Here is a 13,795-nt window from a genome sequence, read left to right as displayed (position 1 = left end):
AGGGGACTTGCTTCAAATTAGAGTTAGAAGAGGCAGAACCAGGGTTAGGATTCATATGTTTTTATTGTTCAGTGCTCTTTTTGTGCACCACTGTACTTCTGGATCTGTGTTGGGGGAGCACATGCCACTCGGATATTTATTTTGAGGAACAGTGACAAGCATCTAGGCAAGTGTTTTTTTAAAAATCACTGTTAGAATTTTTGGTGAGGAGATTTTCAAATATTTTATTTTCTTTTTAAAATTATATGTATGAGATTGTTATTGTTATTATTATTTTACCCAGAGGTATTACATGTATTTTAAGCACTCTCTGAAACAAAGTTTTTAAACCCTTCAGGTAGGCAACAAAAGATATAGTCTTGATTTTCTGGTAGATTTATGAGAGAGTACATAGAAAGGCAAGGCTTTTTAAAGAATCCCAGAGTAGTCTATTATGGATATCTATTCTTTTTGAGTAGAACTGCATGTAAATCATATGAAACATTTTGTGTATTTGGGGGTGCCTTCAAAATTTAAAGTATCTAAACAGAATCCACTAACAGTATTTTTGTTACTGATTTTGCTTTTATGAGCAGCTCTTCCCCACCTTTATATCAGATTTGTTTGGGGAATCTTAAAACGAAAAGATTCCAATTTAAAATAAGTTATCAAAATATTGGCAATTAGTGCTAAGATCTCTAAGCCCTTTCTAGCGTGTTTATTACCCAAAGGGTTAATAAGGACATCGTAGGAATTTTGACATTTTAGAAACTATTATCTTCCACTTTTATATTTCTCTAGTTTAAGATCTTGATTTCTTATAAAATGTACTTCTCCCAAATTCTTAAGCTATCATCTATCATTTTACTTTAGAATGTTGAGGAGTTAGCATAGAGAAGAGAACCTGACAGGAACAAGAAATGGTTGTTATTGAAGGTGGTGGCACTGAAGGACTTGTGGAAGGAGGGGTTGCCCAAGATTAGTTCAGCGATTTCATAATTTGTGCAGGGCAGGTTCCACCTGTAATATTGTTGTAAAGCATGCCATCAGCAGGTTAAACTAGCTTGATGACTTAGCTTATATTTATTTTGCTTATAATATGTGCTACCAATGGTTAATACTCCTTGCAGAGAATACTGCTGGGCCCAATTATTTATCCATTTTGCTAGGTATTCTGGCCTTGCTAGCACTGTGGAGTATCTCAGTGGCCAGATGTAGATGTAATTTCTGTATCTGTTGCATCTTCTCACTGGAATGCTTGTTCCCTTTTTGTTAAGCATATACTTTTAATTTTTTTAATTTTATTTAAAAATGTTCAAATGTTTATTTTATTTTTGAGACAGAGAGAGACAGAGTATGAACAGGGGAGGGGCAGAGAGAGAGGGAGACACAGAATCTGAAGCAGGCCCCAGGCTCTGAGCTGTCAGCAGAACCTGATGTGGGGCTCAAACCCATAGACCCACTGAGCCGAAGTCAGACGCTTAGCCGACTGAGCCACCCAGGCACTCCAGGCAGATACTCTTTAAATCAAAGCTTAAGTACTACCAAACTTTGTTTCTTTTTCTTGTATTGCATTTTTTTCTTTCACACATTTCCATTGAAATTATTACAACGTTATTGTAGTCTTTGGATTGTAGCACGGTCTAACAGTTAAGAACACAGAGCCTGGAGTAAGACTGCCTGCATTTCAATATAGCTCTGCTACTTACTAAGCTACATGGCCTTGGACAAGTTCCTCAACCTTCCTATGCCTCAGTTTCTTCATCACCAAAATAGGTAAAATTAGAGTATCTGTCTCATAGGGTTATTAGTAAGGTTGTATAGGTAAGATACTTTAATATATGTTAAAGGCTTAGCATGGTTCTTAGCACATAAGTTCTAAATAAATGTTAATGATGCTATCTCTTCAACAGATTATTAACTCCTTGAAGACAGACTGTCTTTGAAGGAAAAAATCTATTTGATGTGCACTTACTATGTATCAAGTGCTAAATTTTACTTGTTTTATCTCTAACTGTCACAACAGCATTGCACAGTTAGCATTATGTTTGCACATGAAAAAAAAAAAAGAGACTTAGGCTGTTACTTACTCAAGGACAGTCAGCAAATAAGTTTATATTCTCATCATCTGGAAAAGTGCCTATGACATACTTAACACTTAGTAAAAATCTTCCCTCTTTCTAGGCTTATATTATTCGATTATATCTGTCATCAGTGTCCTCTACTAAGGCAAAGTATCTATCACCAGGGCAGCCCTTCCTCCTCAGTGGCTGCAGTGTATGTGTGGTTCAGCTGTATGACAATGCCATCGTCTCTCCCACTCCTGTGATAGTGACTTCTATGCTAATTCTGATACCTGTGTTCATGGCCATAGCTATGCCTTACCATTCAGAGTTTTCATCTTGGGAATCTGGAATGCGGATCTTTTACTCTCTTACCTGAGTCTCCAGTCCTTCCTGTTCTCGTTTCACTCCTGCTTCTGTTCTTTAAGCTTAGCTAGCCCTTCTAGTCTTTCAGGTATAAACTTCTGATATTGCAGATCCCTTTTAAACTTCTCTTTCAGTGCATTTGGGGGAGGGGTGATTTTTGGAGGTGAAATTCACTTAAAATAAAATTTATCATTTGAAAGTGTACAATTCAGTGCTTTCAGTGTATTCACAGTATTGTGATACCCTCACCAGTATTTAACTCCGCAGCATTTCCATTACCCTGGAGAGAAACCCTGTACCTACTAGCAGTCACTCCCAATTTTCCTATCCCTGTGTCCTCCGGCAGCCGCTAATCTACATTCTGCCTCTGGATTTGCCTATTTTGAACATTTCATATAAACGGAATCACAATTTGGCTTTTGTGACTGGCATCTTTCACTTAGCATGTTGTTTTTAAGGTTCATCTGTTTCAGTATTTCCTTTCTGTGGCTGAATTCTATGCCTTTTTATGGCTATACCACATTTTGTTTATTCATTCATCAGTTGATGGACATTTGGGTTATTCCCATTTTTTAGCTAATATTAATAATACTGCTGTGAACACTGTCAGGCTACTCTTAATTTTATTCCATCATTATTTTTCTTCTGGAGGCCTTTATTTCCTTTCTATAACACCCACTCCACAAAATTCTTACTATATTAGTCCATTTATATTCTCTGTGTCATATCTGGGCTATAAAGCCCTGCAGGGAAGTTACACAACTATTTGGTGAAACCAACTCGAGGAGCTACACATGTCTGGAATTCTTGATGCAAAGCAAATTTTCCAAGACTCATCAGGTTATCTTATTATCTTTAACAGCTTTTATATTTCCCTGTTTTCTCAACATTTATCACTGTGTTCTTCTTTCGTAGTAGTTGACTTTGACTCTGTCTTCTTTTTGGTGGGAACACATTTATTTCTTGCTCCTAAGCTAGAAATTTATTAAAAAAATTTTTTTTTAACCTTTATTCATTTTGGGAGACAGAAACAGAGTGTGAGCAGGGGAGGGGCAGAGAGAGAGGGAGGCGCAGGATCTGAAGCAGGCTCCAGGCTCTGAGCTGTCAGCACAGAGCCTGATGTGGGGCTCAGATCCGTAAACCCATGAGATCATGGCCTGAGCTGAAGTTAGACACTTTACCAACTGAACCATCCACCCAGGTGCCCCTAATCTAGAAATTTAGAATCTGTCCTTTTTTTCCATTTTGCCTCCCATTTGAATGATAAAAGTATCCCTTTTCCTATGTAATTCCATACTCTTAAGTTGTTAGGACTTTGCCTTAGCCACTATTCTCCTTTCCTTTCTCTACCACCTCTTTATTTTCAGTAGAAAGTGTTCAAGCTTCTCTTGAACAAAAACAAAACAAAACAAGACAAACCAAAAGAAAACAAGAAAACTGACAAGGAAACATAAATAGTAATTACCATGTGCCAGTAATGGTTTGTTCTAAGAGCTTTATGTATACTATTGTGAGAAATAAGCCCACTGACCCAATCAAAGGAGAGATGTTGAGACTTGGAGCACAGTGAAGCGAGGCTTTAATCAGTGTTCTTGGGAGAGCAGGTGTCTGATGGACAGGCACACTCTGGGAGATTACAGCAGGCAATTTATCTCCTAAGGTGAAATCCCTCCCCTGATTCCTCTTTGGCTGAGTACTACAGAGATTACAGCCTTACCCAGAAGTCGCCAATGCCCATGTATGGCCAAAAAGTAGTTGGTTGGAACAAATGTAGTTGATTGGAACAAATGTACATTCCTTGACGTGACTCAGAGATGTCAGTTCTTTGGTGCATACTCATTGCATTGCAAAGCCGTCGAAAAATTGGCCCATGAAATGGAGAAGGGAAGAAGAACCAGGAAGTGAAGTATCTTAGGGTTTGGGACTCCATTGTGTGTGGTGGCGTTGTACATATTTCCAATAAGTTGTAAATCTACTGTTAACAAATAGCATAGTTTTTGTTATTTCTTAAAAAAACTTTTTTAAATGTTTGTTTATTTTTGAGGGAGAGATATAGAGTGCGAGCAGGGAGGGGCAGAGAGAGAGAGGGAGGGAGGGAGGGAGGGAGGGAGGGGGGGAGACACAGAATCCAAAGCAGTCTCCAGGCTCTGAGCTGTCAGCACAGAGCCTGACATGGGGCTCAAACTCACAAACCGTTGAGATCATGACCTGAGCTGAAGTCAGACGCTTAACTGACTGAGCCATCCAGGTGCCCCTATTTGATAATTCTGAAAATGAATCATTTCACTTCTCACACTGTCTTAACTTTTTTATAGCAACCTGATATGGTTTGGTACCATTGTGATCATACCAGACAGAAGAAACTTAAGTTTGCAGAGGGTAAGGTCACTCGGGATCATTGAGATGGTTAATGACAGCAGCAGAGTTTGAACCTAAGCTTACTGAACCCAGAACCCTTGTGTTTTTAACCGTATTGTTATACTACCAACTTCTCTTTCAGTTTTTATGGAACATTTAATTTAATTATTTTTAATGATTTAGTTTGTTGAATAATTATTTATTTGTTGAATACCACCTGTATGATACAAAATTCAAAGGCACAAAAGTGTGTACCCAGTGAGAAATTAGTCTTCCTCTAATCTCTTTCCTAGAGAATACTTTTGTGTCCTTCCAGAAATTTTCTGACCATATAAAAGAGTTTAAGTATTTGTGTTCTCCTCTTCCAACTCCAACAAAAAATATTAACACTGTTCTACATTATGCTTTCTGAAAAAACATATCTTGGATTTTGGGTTTTGTTATTAATTATAGAGCTGCCTCATTCCTTTTAATGGCTGAATTGTATTTCATTAACGGATATATCATAATGTATCCAGCTGCCTGCTGATGGATACTTAGATTGCTACTTTCATTTTACTGCGGCTGCAGTGAATGACTTCACATGTGTGTCCTGTGGCTTATAATACTTTTCTAAAAGTGAAATTGCTAGGTTAGAGAATATTTATTTAAAATTTTGATAGCTCTTACTAAACTGCCTTACATGGAAATTGTATCAATTTACACCCTCTCCTCCAAATGTGTGAGAGTGCCTGTTTCCCCATACCTACCCTCTCTACAACAGCAGGTTACCAAACTTTTGATCTTTGCTGCTCTGTAAACAGCAGTCTTTTGCAATTTTTTAAAAAAATTATGAGATTGATTTTTTGTTTTCATGGGCATAGATGTATTTGAATTTTCTGGGAATTATCTGTACCTATCTGTTGATCTTTTATTTATTTATTAAAATTTTTTTAATGTTTTATTTATTTCTGAGAGAGAGAGAGAGCGCGCAGGGGAGGGTCAGAGAGAGATGGAGACACAGAATCTGAAGCAGGCTCCAGGCTCTGAGTTGGCAGGCAGCACAGAGCCCAAAACGGGGCTGGAACCCTTGAACGGTGAGATCATGACCTGAGCCCAAGTCAGACGCTCAAGGGACTGAGCCACCCAGGTGCCCCTGGTTTGATTTTCAAAGGTGATTTATATACCCTTTCTTATAGGAGGGAAATTAGTCCCTTGTGATTTCTTTCCCCATATTATTGTTTGTCTTTTGACTATGTTTATTGTTTTTTTCTTATAGAAATGTCTTATGTTTTTGTAGTTGATTTGTTTCTGCTATATTTGAGGTTTGCATCTTTCTCAAAAAGACTTTTCTTACTTTGAGATTATAAAAACTATTACCTCCTGTTTTCTCTTAGTTTTCTCACTTCATGTTTCATGCTTAAATGTTTATTCCATCTGAAATTAATTTAAGCGTTTGGAATTCAACTTGGTTTCTTTTTTTCTTTGCCCCATTAGATGGCTATATAGTGTCCCTATATCTTTTATTGGATCACTTTTCCCCCCACTGACTGGAATGTTACTATAACTAAGTACTGCATATTTGTATTTGTTTCTTGACTCTGTATTCTGTTCCATTGATACCTTTGTCTATTCACATCCATTACCAGACTTCTAACTACTGCATTTGTATGATACATTTTAATAATATATAAGGTTGGAGTGCCTGGGTGGCTCAGTTGATTAAGCGTCTGACTTTGGTTCAGGTCATGGTCTCAGAGTTTGTAGGTTCAAGCCCCATATTCGGCTCTGTGCTGACAGCTCAGAGCCTGGAGCTGCTTCAGATTCTGTGCCTCCCCCTCTCTCTGCCCCTCTCGTGCTCTCTTTATCTCTCAAAAAAATGAATGAATGTTAAAAAAAATTTTTAAAATATAAGGCTAATGTCCCCATCTCATTAGTTTTTTTTTCAATTCCCCCCCTTCTTGCTTGTTAATGTTTACTCCACATGAATTTTAGAATTAGTTTTTATGGTTTTTAAGACATTATTATTTGTAATTTTATTTTGTGTGTGTTTGTTTATTTTGAGAGAGAGACCACATGCACATTTGCATGAGCGTGGGGAGGAGCAGAGAGAGAGGATAGAGAGAATCCCAAGCTGTCAGTATGCAGCCTGATGCAGGGCTTCATCTCACAAACTGCGAGATCATGACCTGAGCCTAAATCAAGAGTGAACGGAACTGACTGAGCCAACCAGGCGCCTCTATTTTTTGTAATTTTCTATTTGTTTGTTTGTAATTTTCAAACTGTTTAAACAACTAATTCCTGCCAGCATTCTCATAGTGAGTTTTATGGGATATTGTTTCTATGAGAATGGTTCCTGTGAAGAGAATTCCACATCAAATATCTTTGAGAAATGCTACCTATTATATACTCTTTTAGAATTCACAGTACATATGAATATATATCAGAAGCTCTTTAAAGTTCAGCAATAAAGAAATCTGTTTAGCTTTTTAAACCTAGAATTTGCCAGATTTATTTTATCAAAGAATCCTTACTTTAGTATAGGATGTTCCTGTAGGGTATTCTGTAGAATATATATGCATATATTGAGCTATCATTATGTTGTCTTCATCTACAGTTCATAACTTACTGTAATCTGACTAACAGCGCCACCCCCCCCCCCATCAGTTTCTCTTAAAATTATTCTTGCCAGGGATGCTGCTGACTTTGCCACCAAACTCAATAGACATTTTTTAAGTCTTTTTAAAACTTGATTTTTTATAAATTTTGGAACCATTCATCCATCTTTTGATACTTATTCTTTTTTCTGCTTTGGTGAAATTATTCTCTTGCTTTTCATCCTCCTTTCATCTTCCTCTTTAGTCTCCTTTGTGTGATTTTCACTCTGTATCTGTCCTCCGCTCTCTGCGCTGTAGCACTGATCCTATATATTTGTTGATGACCCCTGTATCCGTATCTATAGTGCACTCCTCTTTTTTGAGTTGCAAGCATCTGTGTTCATTTGTATTTGATCATGTTTCCACTTGGCTCATCTTACAGGCCCAACATAGTGAAAACAAACTTTTTGCTGGCCAGTTTAATGTGTGAATTAGTAGCCCATGGCAGGCCAAGCTCAGGCTGAATTTCAGCTCCAACTTTTCCCCTTGGTGGGACACAGTCTGCATAACTGTACAAGGGTACTCAATTGTAGTTCTTGATTTTGTCTCCCTTTTGCTCTCCCTGCTTACGGTCTTAAGTTAGACTCTCATGGTTTTTGGTCCAATCTCCTTATCTTTTTTCTTTCTTTCCATGTTTTAATTTTTTTTCCTTTTAGGTCATCATTCAAAGATGGAACTCAGGTGAATTCACCAATCAGTGTCTTCATTTGTCTGCCATTTCCTTTCATACAAAATGTGAACATCTTAGCATTTCAGCTTATCCTGATCTGGCCCTTATATACATTTTCAACATTACACTTACTTACTTACTTACTTATTTAATACTTTATTGTCAAGTTGGTTTCCATATAACACCCAATGCTCATCCCAACAAGTGCCCTCCTCCTTCCCCCCACATCCATCAGTCCTCAGTTTGTTCTCAGCATTCAAGAGTCTCATGGTTTGCTTCCCTCCCTCTCCCCAACTGTTTTCCCCCTTTTCCTCCCCCATGGTCCTCCATTAAGTTCCTCCTAATCCACCTATACATGCAAACATATGGTATCTGTCTTTCTCTGCCTGACTTATTTTGCTCAGCATAACACCCTCAAATTCCATCCATGTTACTACAAATGGCCAGATTTCCTTCCTTCTAATTGCCATGTAGTATTCCATTGTATAGATAAACCACATCTTCTTGATCCATTCATCAGTTGGACACTTAGGCTGTTTCCATGTTTTGGCTGTTGTTGAGAGTGCTGCTATGAACATTGGGGTACATGTGCTCCTATGCATCAGCACTCCCATATCCCTTGGGTAAATTCCTAGCAGTGCTATTGTTGGGTCTTAGGGGAGGTCTAGTGTTAATTTTTTGAGGAACCTCCACACTGTTTTCCAGAGGGGCTGCACCAGTTCACATTACCATCAATAGTGTAGGAGGGTGCCCGTTTTTCCACATCCAGCATCTAGAGTCCTCTGATTTGCTCATTTTAGCCACTCTGATCGGCGTGAGGTGGTGTATCAGTGTGGTTTTGATTTGTATTTCCCTGATGATGAGTGACGTTGAGCATCGTTTCATGTGTCTGTTGGCCATCTGGATGTGCTCTTCGGAGAAGTGTCTGTTCATGTCTTCTGCCCATTTCTTCACTGGATTGTTTGTTTTTCGGGTGTGGAGTTCAATAAGTTCCTTATAGATTTTGGATACTAGTCCTTTATCTGGTATGTTATTTGCAACTGTCTTTTCCCATTCCGTCAGTTGCCTATTAGTTTTATGGATTGTTTTCTTTGCCGTGCAGAAGCTTTTAATCTTGATGAGGTCCCAATAGTTCATTTTTGCTCTTGATTCCCTTACCTTCGGGGGTGTGTCAAGTAAGGAATTGCTGTGGTTGAGGTCAAGGAGGTTGTTTCCTGCTTTCTCCTCTAGGGTTCTGATGGTTTCCTGTCTCACATTCAGGTCTTTTATCCATTTTGAGTTTATTTTTATGTATGGTGTGAGAAAATGATCTAGTTTTATTCTTCTGCATGTTGCTATCCAGTTCTCCCAGCACCATCTGTTAAAGAGGTTGTCTTTTTTCCATTGGGTACTCTTTCCCGCTTTGTCAAAGATAAGTTGGCCATACACTTGTGGGTCCAGTTCTGAGTTTTGTATTCTATTCCATTGGTCTATGTGTCTGTTTTTGTGCCAATACCATACTGTCTTGATGATGACAGCTTTGTAGTAGAGGCTAAAGTCTGGGATGGTGATGCCTCCTGTTTTGGTTTTCTTCTTCAATATTACTTTGGCTATTCGGGTTTTTTTGTGGTTCAATACAAAATTTAGGATAATTCTAGCTTTGAGAGGACTCCTGGTGCAGTCTTGATTGGGATTGCATTGAATGTGTAGATTGCTTTCGGTATTAATGACATTTTAACAGTATTTATTCTGATTCATGAGCATGGAACGTTTTTCCATTTCTTTGTGTTTTCTTCAATTTCCTTAATAAGTTTTCTATAGTTTTCATGATACAGATCTCCTGTATCTGTGGTTAGGTTTATTCCTACGTATTTTATGGTTTTTTTGTGCAATTGTGAATGGGATCAGTTTCTTGATTTCTCTTTCTGTTGCTTCATTATTGGTGTATAAGAATGCGACCGATTTCTGTACATTGATCTTGTACCCTGCAACATTGCCGAATTCATGGATCAGTTCTAGTAGGCTTCTGGTGGAGTCTGTCGGGTTTTCTGTGTAGAGTATCCTGTCGTCTGTGAAAAGTGAAAGTTTGACTTCTTCTTTGCCAATTCTGATGCCTTTGATTTCCTTTTGTTGTCTGATGGCTGACGCTAGGACTTCCAGCACTATGTTAAACAACAGTGGTGAGAGTGGGCATCCCTGTCGTGTTCCTGATCTCAGGGGGAAAGCTCTCTGTTTTTCCCCGTTGAGGATGATGTTAACTGAGGGCTTCTCATAGATGGTTTTTATGATGTTTAAGTACGTTCTTTCTATCCTGACTTTCTTGAGGGTCGTTATTATGAAGGGATGCTGTATTTTGTCAAATGCTTTCTGTATCTTTTGACAGGATCATATGGCTTTTATCTTTTCTTTTGTTAATGACAACATCACACTTTTAATGCCACACATGATCACACTGCACTGCACTGCCACACACTGCACACTGCCTCTGGTTTGCCCTGCCCACTTAGCTTCTAGGTCTTAGCATATGCTTTTCATAGAGTAATGATTTCCCATTACTCTTGTCTGATGGCTAATTTCTGTAGGTCTTCAGGGCTTTTCTCAAGTGTTACCTTTTTCAGGAATCCTTCCCTAATGCCCATAGCCTGGTTAGATGTTCTTTCTTTGTTCCATCATGCTTGGTTTTGTCCTGCATAGCAATTGTGTTTTTGCTGTATAGAATTTATCTGCTTGTCTACTGGTTAGAACTAGAGTGTCTGACAGAGAGATTATGTTTTTAATTTCTGTTCCTCTAGGCCCTAGAGTGTAACAGTTTTAAAATATACTGCTGATACCTTTAGATGTTTTCATTTTTTTTTTTTTTTTGCTTTTCTTGGTGCCCTCCCACCGCTGCATTATACCATCCATATCCTTTCCTTCTCCATTAAAAAAAAAAGTGTATATATATATATATATATGTATTCACCCACGATATTATTTAATTAAAGAAAATGATCTATGCTTGAATGAGAGGAGAAAAATAAGGAAGGAATGGGAAAAAGAAAGGGAGGGAGAAAAGGAATTATAGAGAAAGAAAGATGAAAGAATGTCTTTTAAACACTAGCACAGTGCCTAAAACATTGGGAGAAATATGGTTGATTAATCAATTCCAACATTGGCTTTGATAGATTGACACTGAAATGCCCAGCATGACTAACCCAACATGCTAGTTTGTTCCCCTTTTATTCAGTATACCACAGGTTTTGAGTTTTTTTTAAATATTAAATATTTTTTAGCACACTGCTTATTCTGCTAGAAGTTCCCTGTTCTTCCTTTCTAAGAAGTACTTAATAAATCTTCATGGAATTAATTTATGGGATTGAATTTGATTTGATAAAATGATTTGTTGTTGTTATAACACAGCTTCTGGGTCCTAAAAGGTCAACTTTTTGGGTACAACTCTCCTATGAATTTACTTTATAAGCCAGAGGGGAAAAGAGTAATTTTCAATTAGTCTATTTTGGATTTACTGATGAACCATAATGTATATTTACTAGGCTAACTCATGAAACTACTAACACTTGTTCGACTAAGTAATTTGTATAATTATTTTCAACCTGATGTAATGTTTTTCTTTTTCAGCTTGTGAAACTTTGTATCGCAATGATTGATACCGGAAAGGCCTTTTGCGTTGCAAATAAACAGTTCATGAATGGGATTCGAGACCTGGCACAATATTCTAGTAATGATGCTGTAGTTGAGGTTAGTATTATTAAAATTAGTTAATATAATAAATGCAACAAGGTATTAAAGACTGATGCCTGCATTTATTTACTTTATTAGTGGTTATAGTGGTAAAATTAGAAACGGAAACGCTATCACCTATTGATCTTATTTTGTATAATCCTGTTTTCTAGTTAGAAGTTGATGGATGATTTGCATTGTGAATATAAGCTTACTTCTCTTAGGTGAGCTAAATCCTCTAAGGAGGGCCTACTCAGGGAGAGGTGGGTTATGTTCACTAATAGGAGCTTAATAGGGGCAAGCAGAGAGCGTTAAAACTTAAAAATAACATCTAACTATGTGTATGGGGCTGCATAAGAAAGTTCTTTTTTTTTTTTTTAGATCTACTGGAAATAATTTTTTTTTTTTTTTTACAAATAGTTTATTGTCAAATTAGTTTCCACATAACACTCAGTGCTCATCCCCACAAGTGTCCTCCTCCATGCCCATCCCCCCTCCCCCCCCACATCCATCAGTCCTCAGTTTTTGTCAGCATTCAAGAATCTCTCATGGTTTGCCTCTCCCTTTCCCCCACCATTTACTCCCTTCTTCTCCCCCTTGTTCCTCAGTTAAGTTCCTCCTAATCCTCCTATACGTGCAAACATATGATATTTGTCCTTCTCTGCCTGACTTATTTTGCTCAGCATAACACCCTCAAGGTCCATCCATGTTGCTACACATGGCCAGATTTCATTGTTTCTCATTGCCATGTAGTATTCCATGGTATAGATAAACCACATCTTCTTGATCCATTCATCTGTTGATGGACACTTAGGCTTGCATAAGAAAGTTCTTGTCAGCTCACTACTCTGGGTTATTAGATCCCTTCCTATACTCTGCGGTATTATGATATTTCTTCCATGAGGAATAATACCTGGTTAGGTAATGGGTGTGCTTGGATGATTATTTCAATCATGGATGTCTAAATGTGCAGTCTTGATACACTTTAGGTTTATATGTGCCATTTCTATTGGTTATCATACTCCTGTTGATATGACAGTATTAATTCTTTGACTGTTCTAGGGTTTTATGTCACTTACCACATGTAGACTTGTCCTCTTTGCAGAGAATGCCCATGAGGAAATGCCATGTAATTGTCCTTGGAAATAAATGTCATTGTTTACAATGTAACTTTATCTTTCTCTCAGAAATGCTGAAGTAACATTTTTGTTACCTATTTTAGTGGCTTTTAAATGACTTGGTTTTCTTTTGATTTCTTTCATAGACAAGTTTAACCAAGTTTTCTGACAGTCTTCAAGAAATGATAAATTTTCACACAGTAAGTGTCAGCAAGTAGGTGTTACTCTGACCATGTTAATATTTAGTACATTTCTTGAGTGGCACTATTTTACAGAAGTACTTAAGTTGTAATTAAGTAACTTTGAATTGCCAGTTTTTTAGTTGCGTGGATGTAACGTGTGTTTATGAGAGAGAGAGATTTTATTTCTCGTTCTAATGTGGTGAACTTAATATCATTGAAGTATATACCCATAAAGTTATATTTTTGGTCAAGTTATGCCTTTGGGTGTTCTTAAGGAATTATTTTAAGAATGACAGAGTAAAAGTCATCATTCTAAATTTAGCTATTTCTTTTAAGATACTTACAAATATATCCTCTTTGTCTTATTGGTTGCCAGTATTAAAGATCGTTGTATTCTTTGGGTTATTTATATGTGTCTTTAGGATTTGAGGGCATTTATCCTTCAAGAATGAGGTATACCTTTAGAATGTCAGGCAATTTCTTTATTAATTTTAAAAAACTTTATTGAAAATATGGTAGCTTATAAGTTATACACTTCTTCTTAAAAATTTTTTAAAATGTTTTTATTTTTGAGAGAGAGAGCAGGGAACTGAGCCATCCAGGTGCCCCATATACACTTCTTTTTATTTTTTTTATTTTTTTTTTTTTATTTTTTTTTTCAATTTTTTTTTACAAATAGTTTATTGTCAAATTAGTTTCCACATAACACTCAGTGCTCATCCCC

General features: G+C 37.2%; 1 protein-coding gene across 2 annotated transcripts in view; it reads left to right on the top strand.

Moving 5' to 3' along the window:
- ACAP2 (ArfGAP with coiled-coil, ankyrin repeat and PH domains 2) overlaps positions 1-13,795 on the top strand; it is a 147,201-nt gene that overhangs the window by 51,627 nt on the left and 81,779 nt on the right. The window contains exons 3-4 of one of the 2 annotated variants that reach the window (XM_039230372.1): positions 11,670-11,789; positions 13,036-13,089. In XM_039230372.1, the coding sequence (XP_039086303.1) occupies positions 11,670-11,789; positions 13,036-13,089 (174 nt within the window). The remainder of the gene's footprint in view (positions 1-11,669; positions 11,790-13,035; positions 13,090-13,795) is intronic. The other variant, XM_039230373.1, reaches the window with a different exon arrangement.

The sequence above is a fragment of the Hyaena hyaena genome, unplaced genomic scaffold (genome assembly GCF_003009895.1).
Source record: "Hyaena hyaena isolate Hyena2069 unplaced genomic scaffold, ASM300989v1 scaffold_45, whole genome shotgun sequence".
Classification (NCBI taxonomy): domain Eukaryota; kingdom Metazoa; phylum Chordata; class Mammalia; order Carnivora; family Hyaenidae; genus Hyaena; species Hyaena hyaena.
This window is presented reverse-complemented; position numbering and strand designations above follow the sequence as displayed.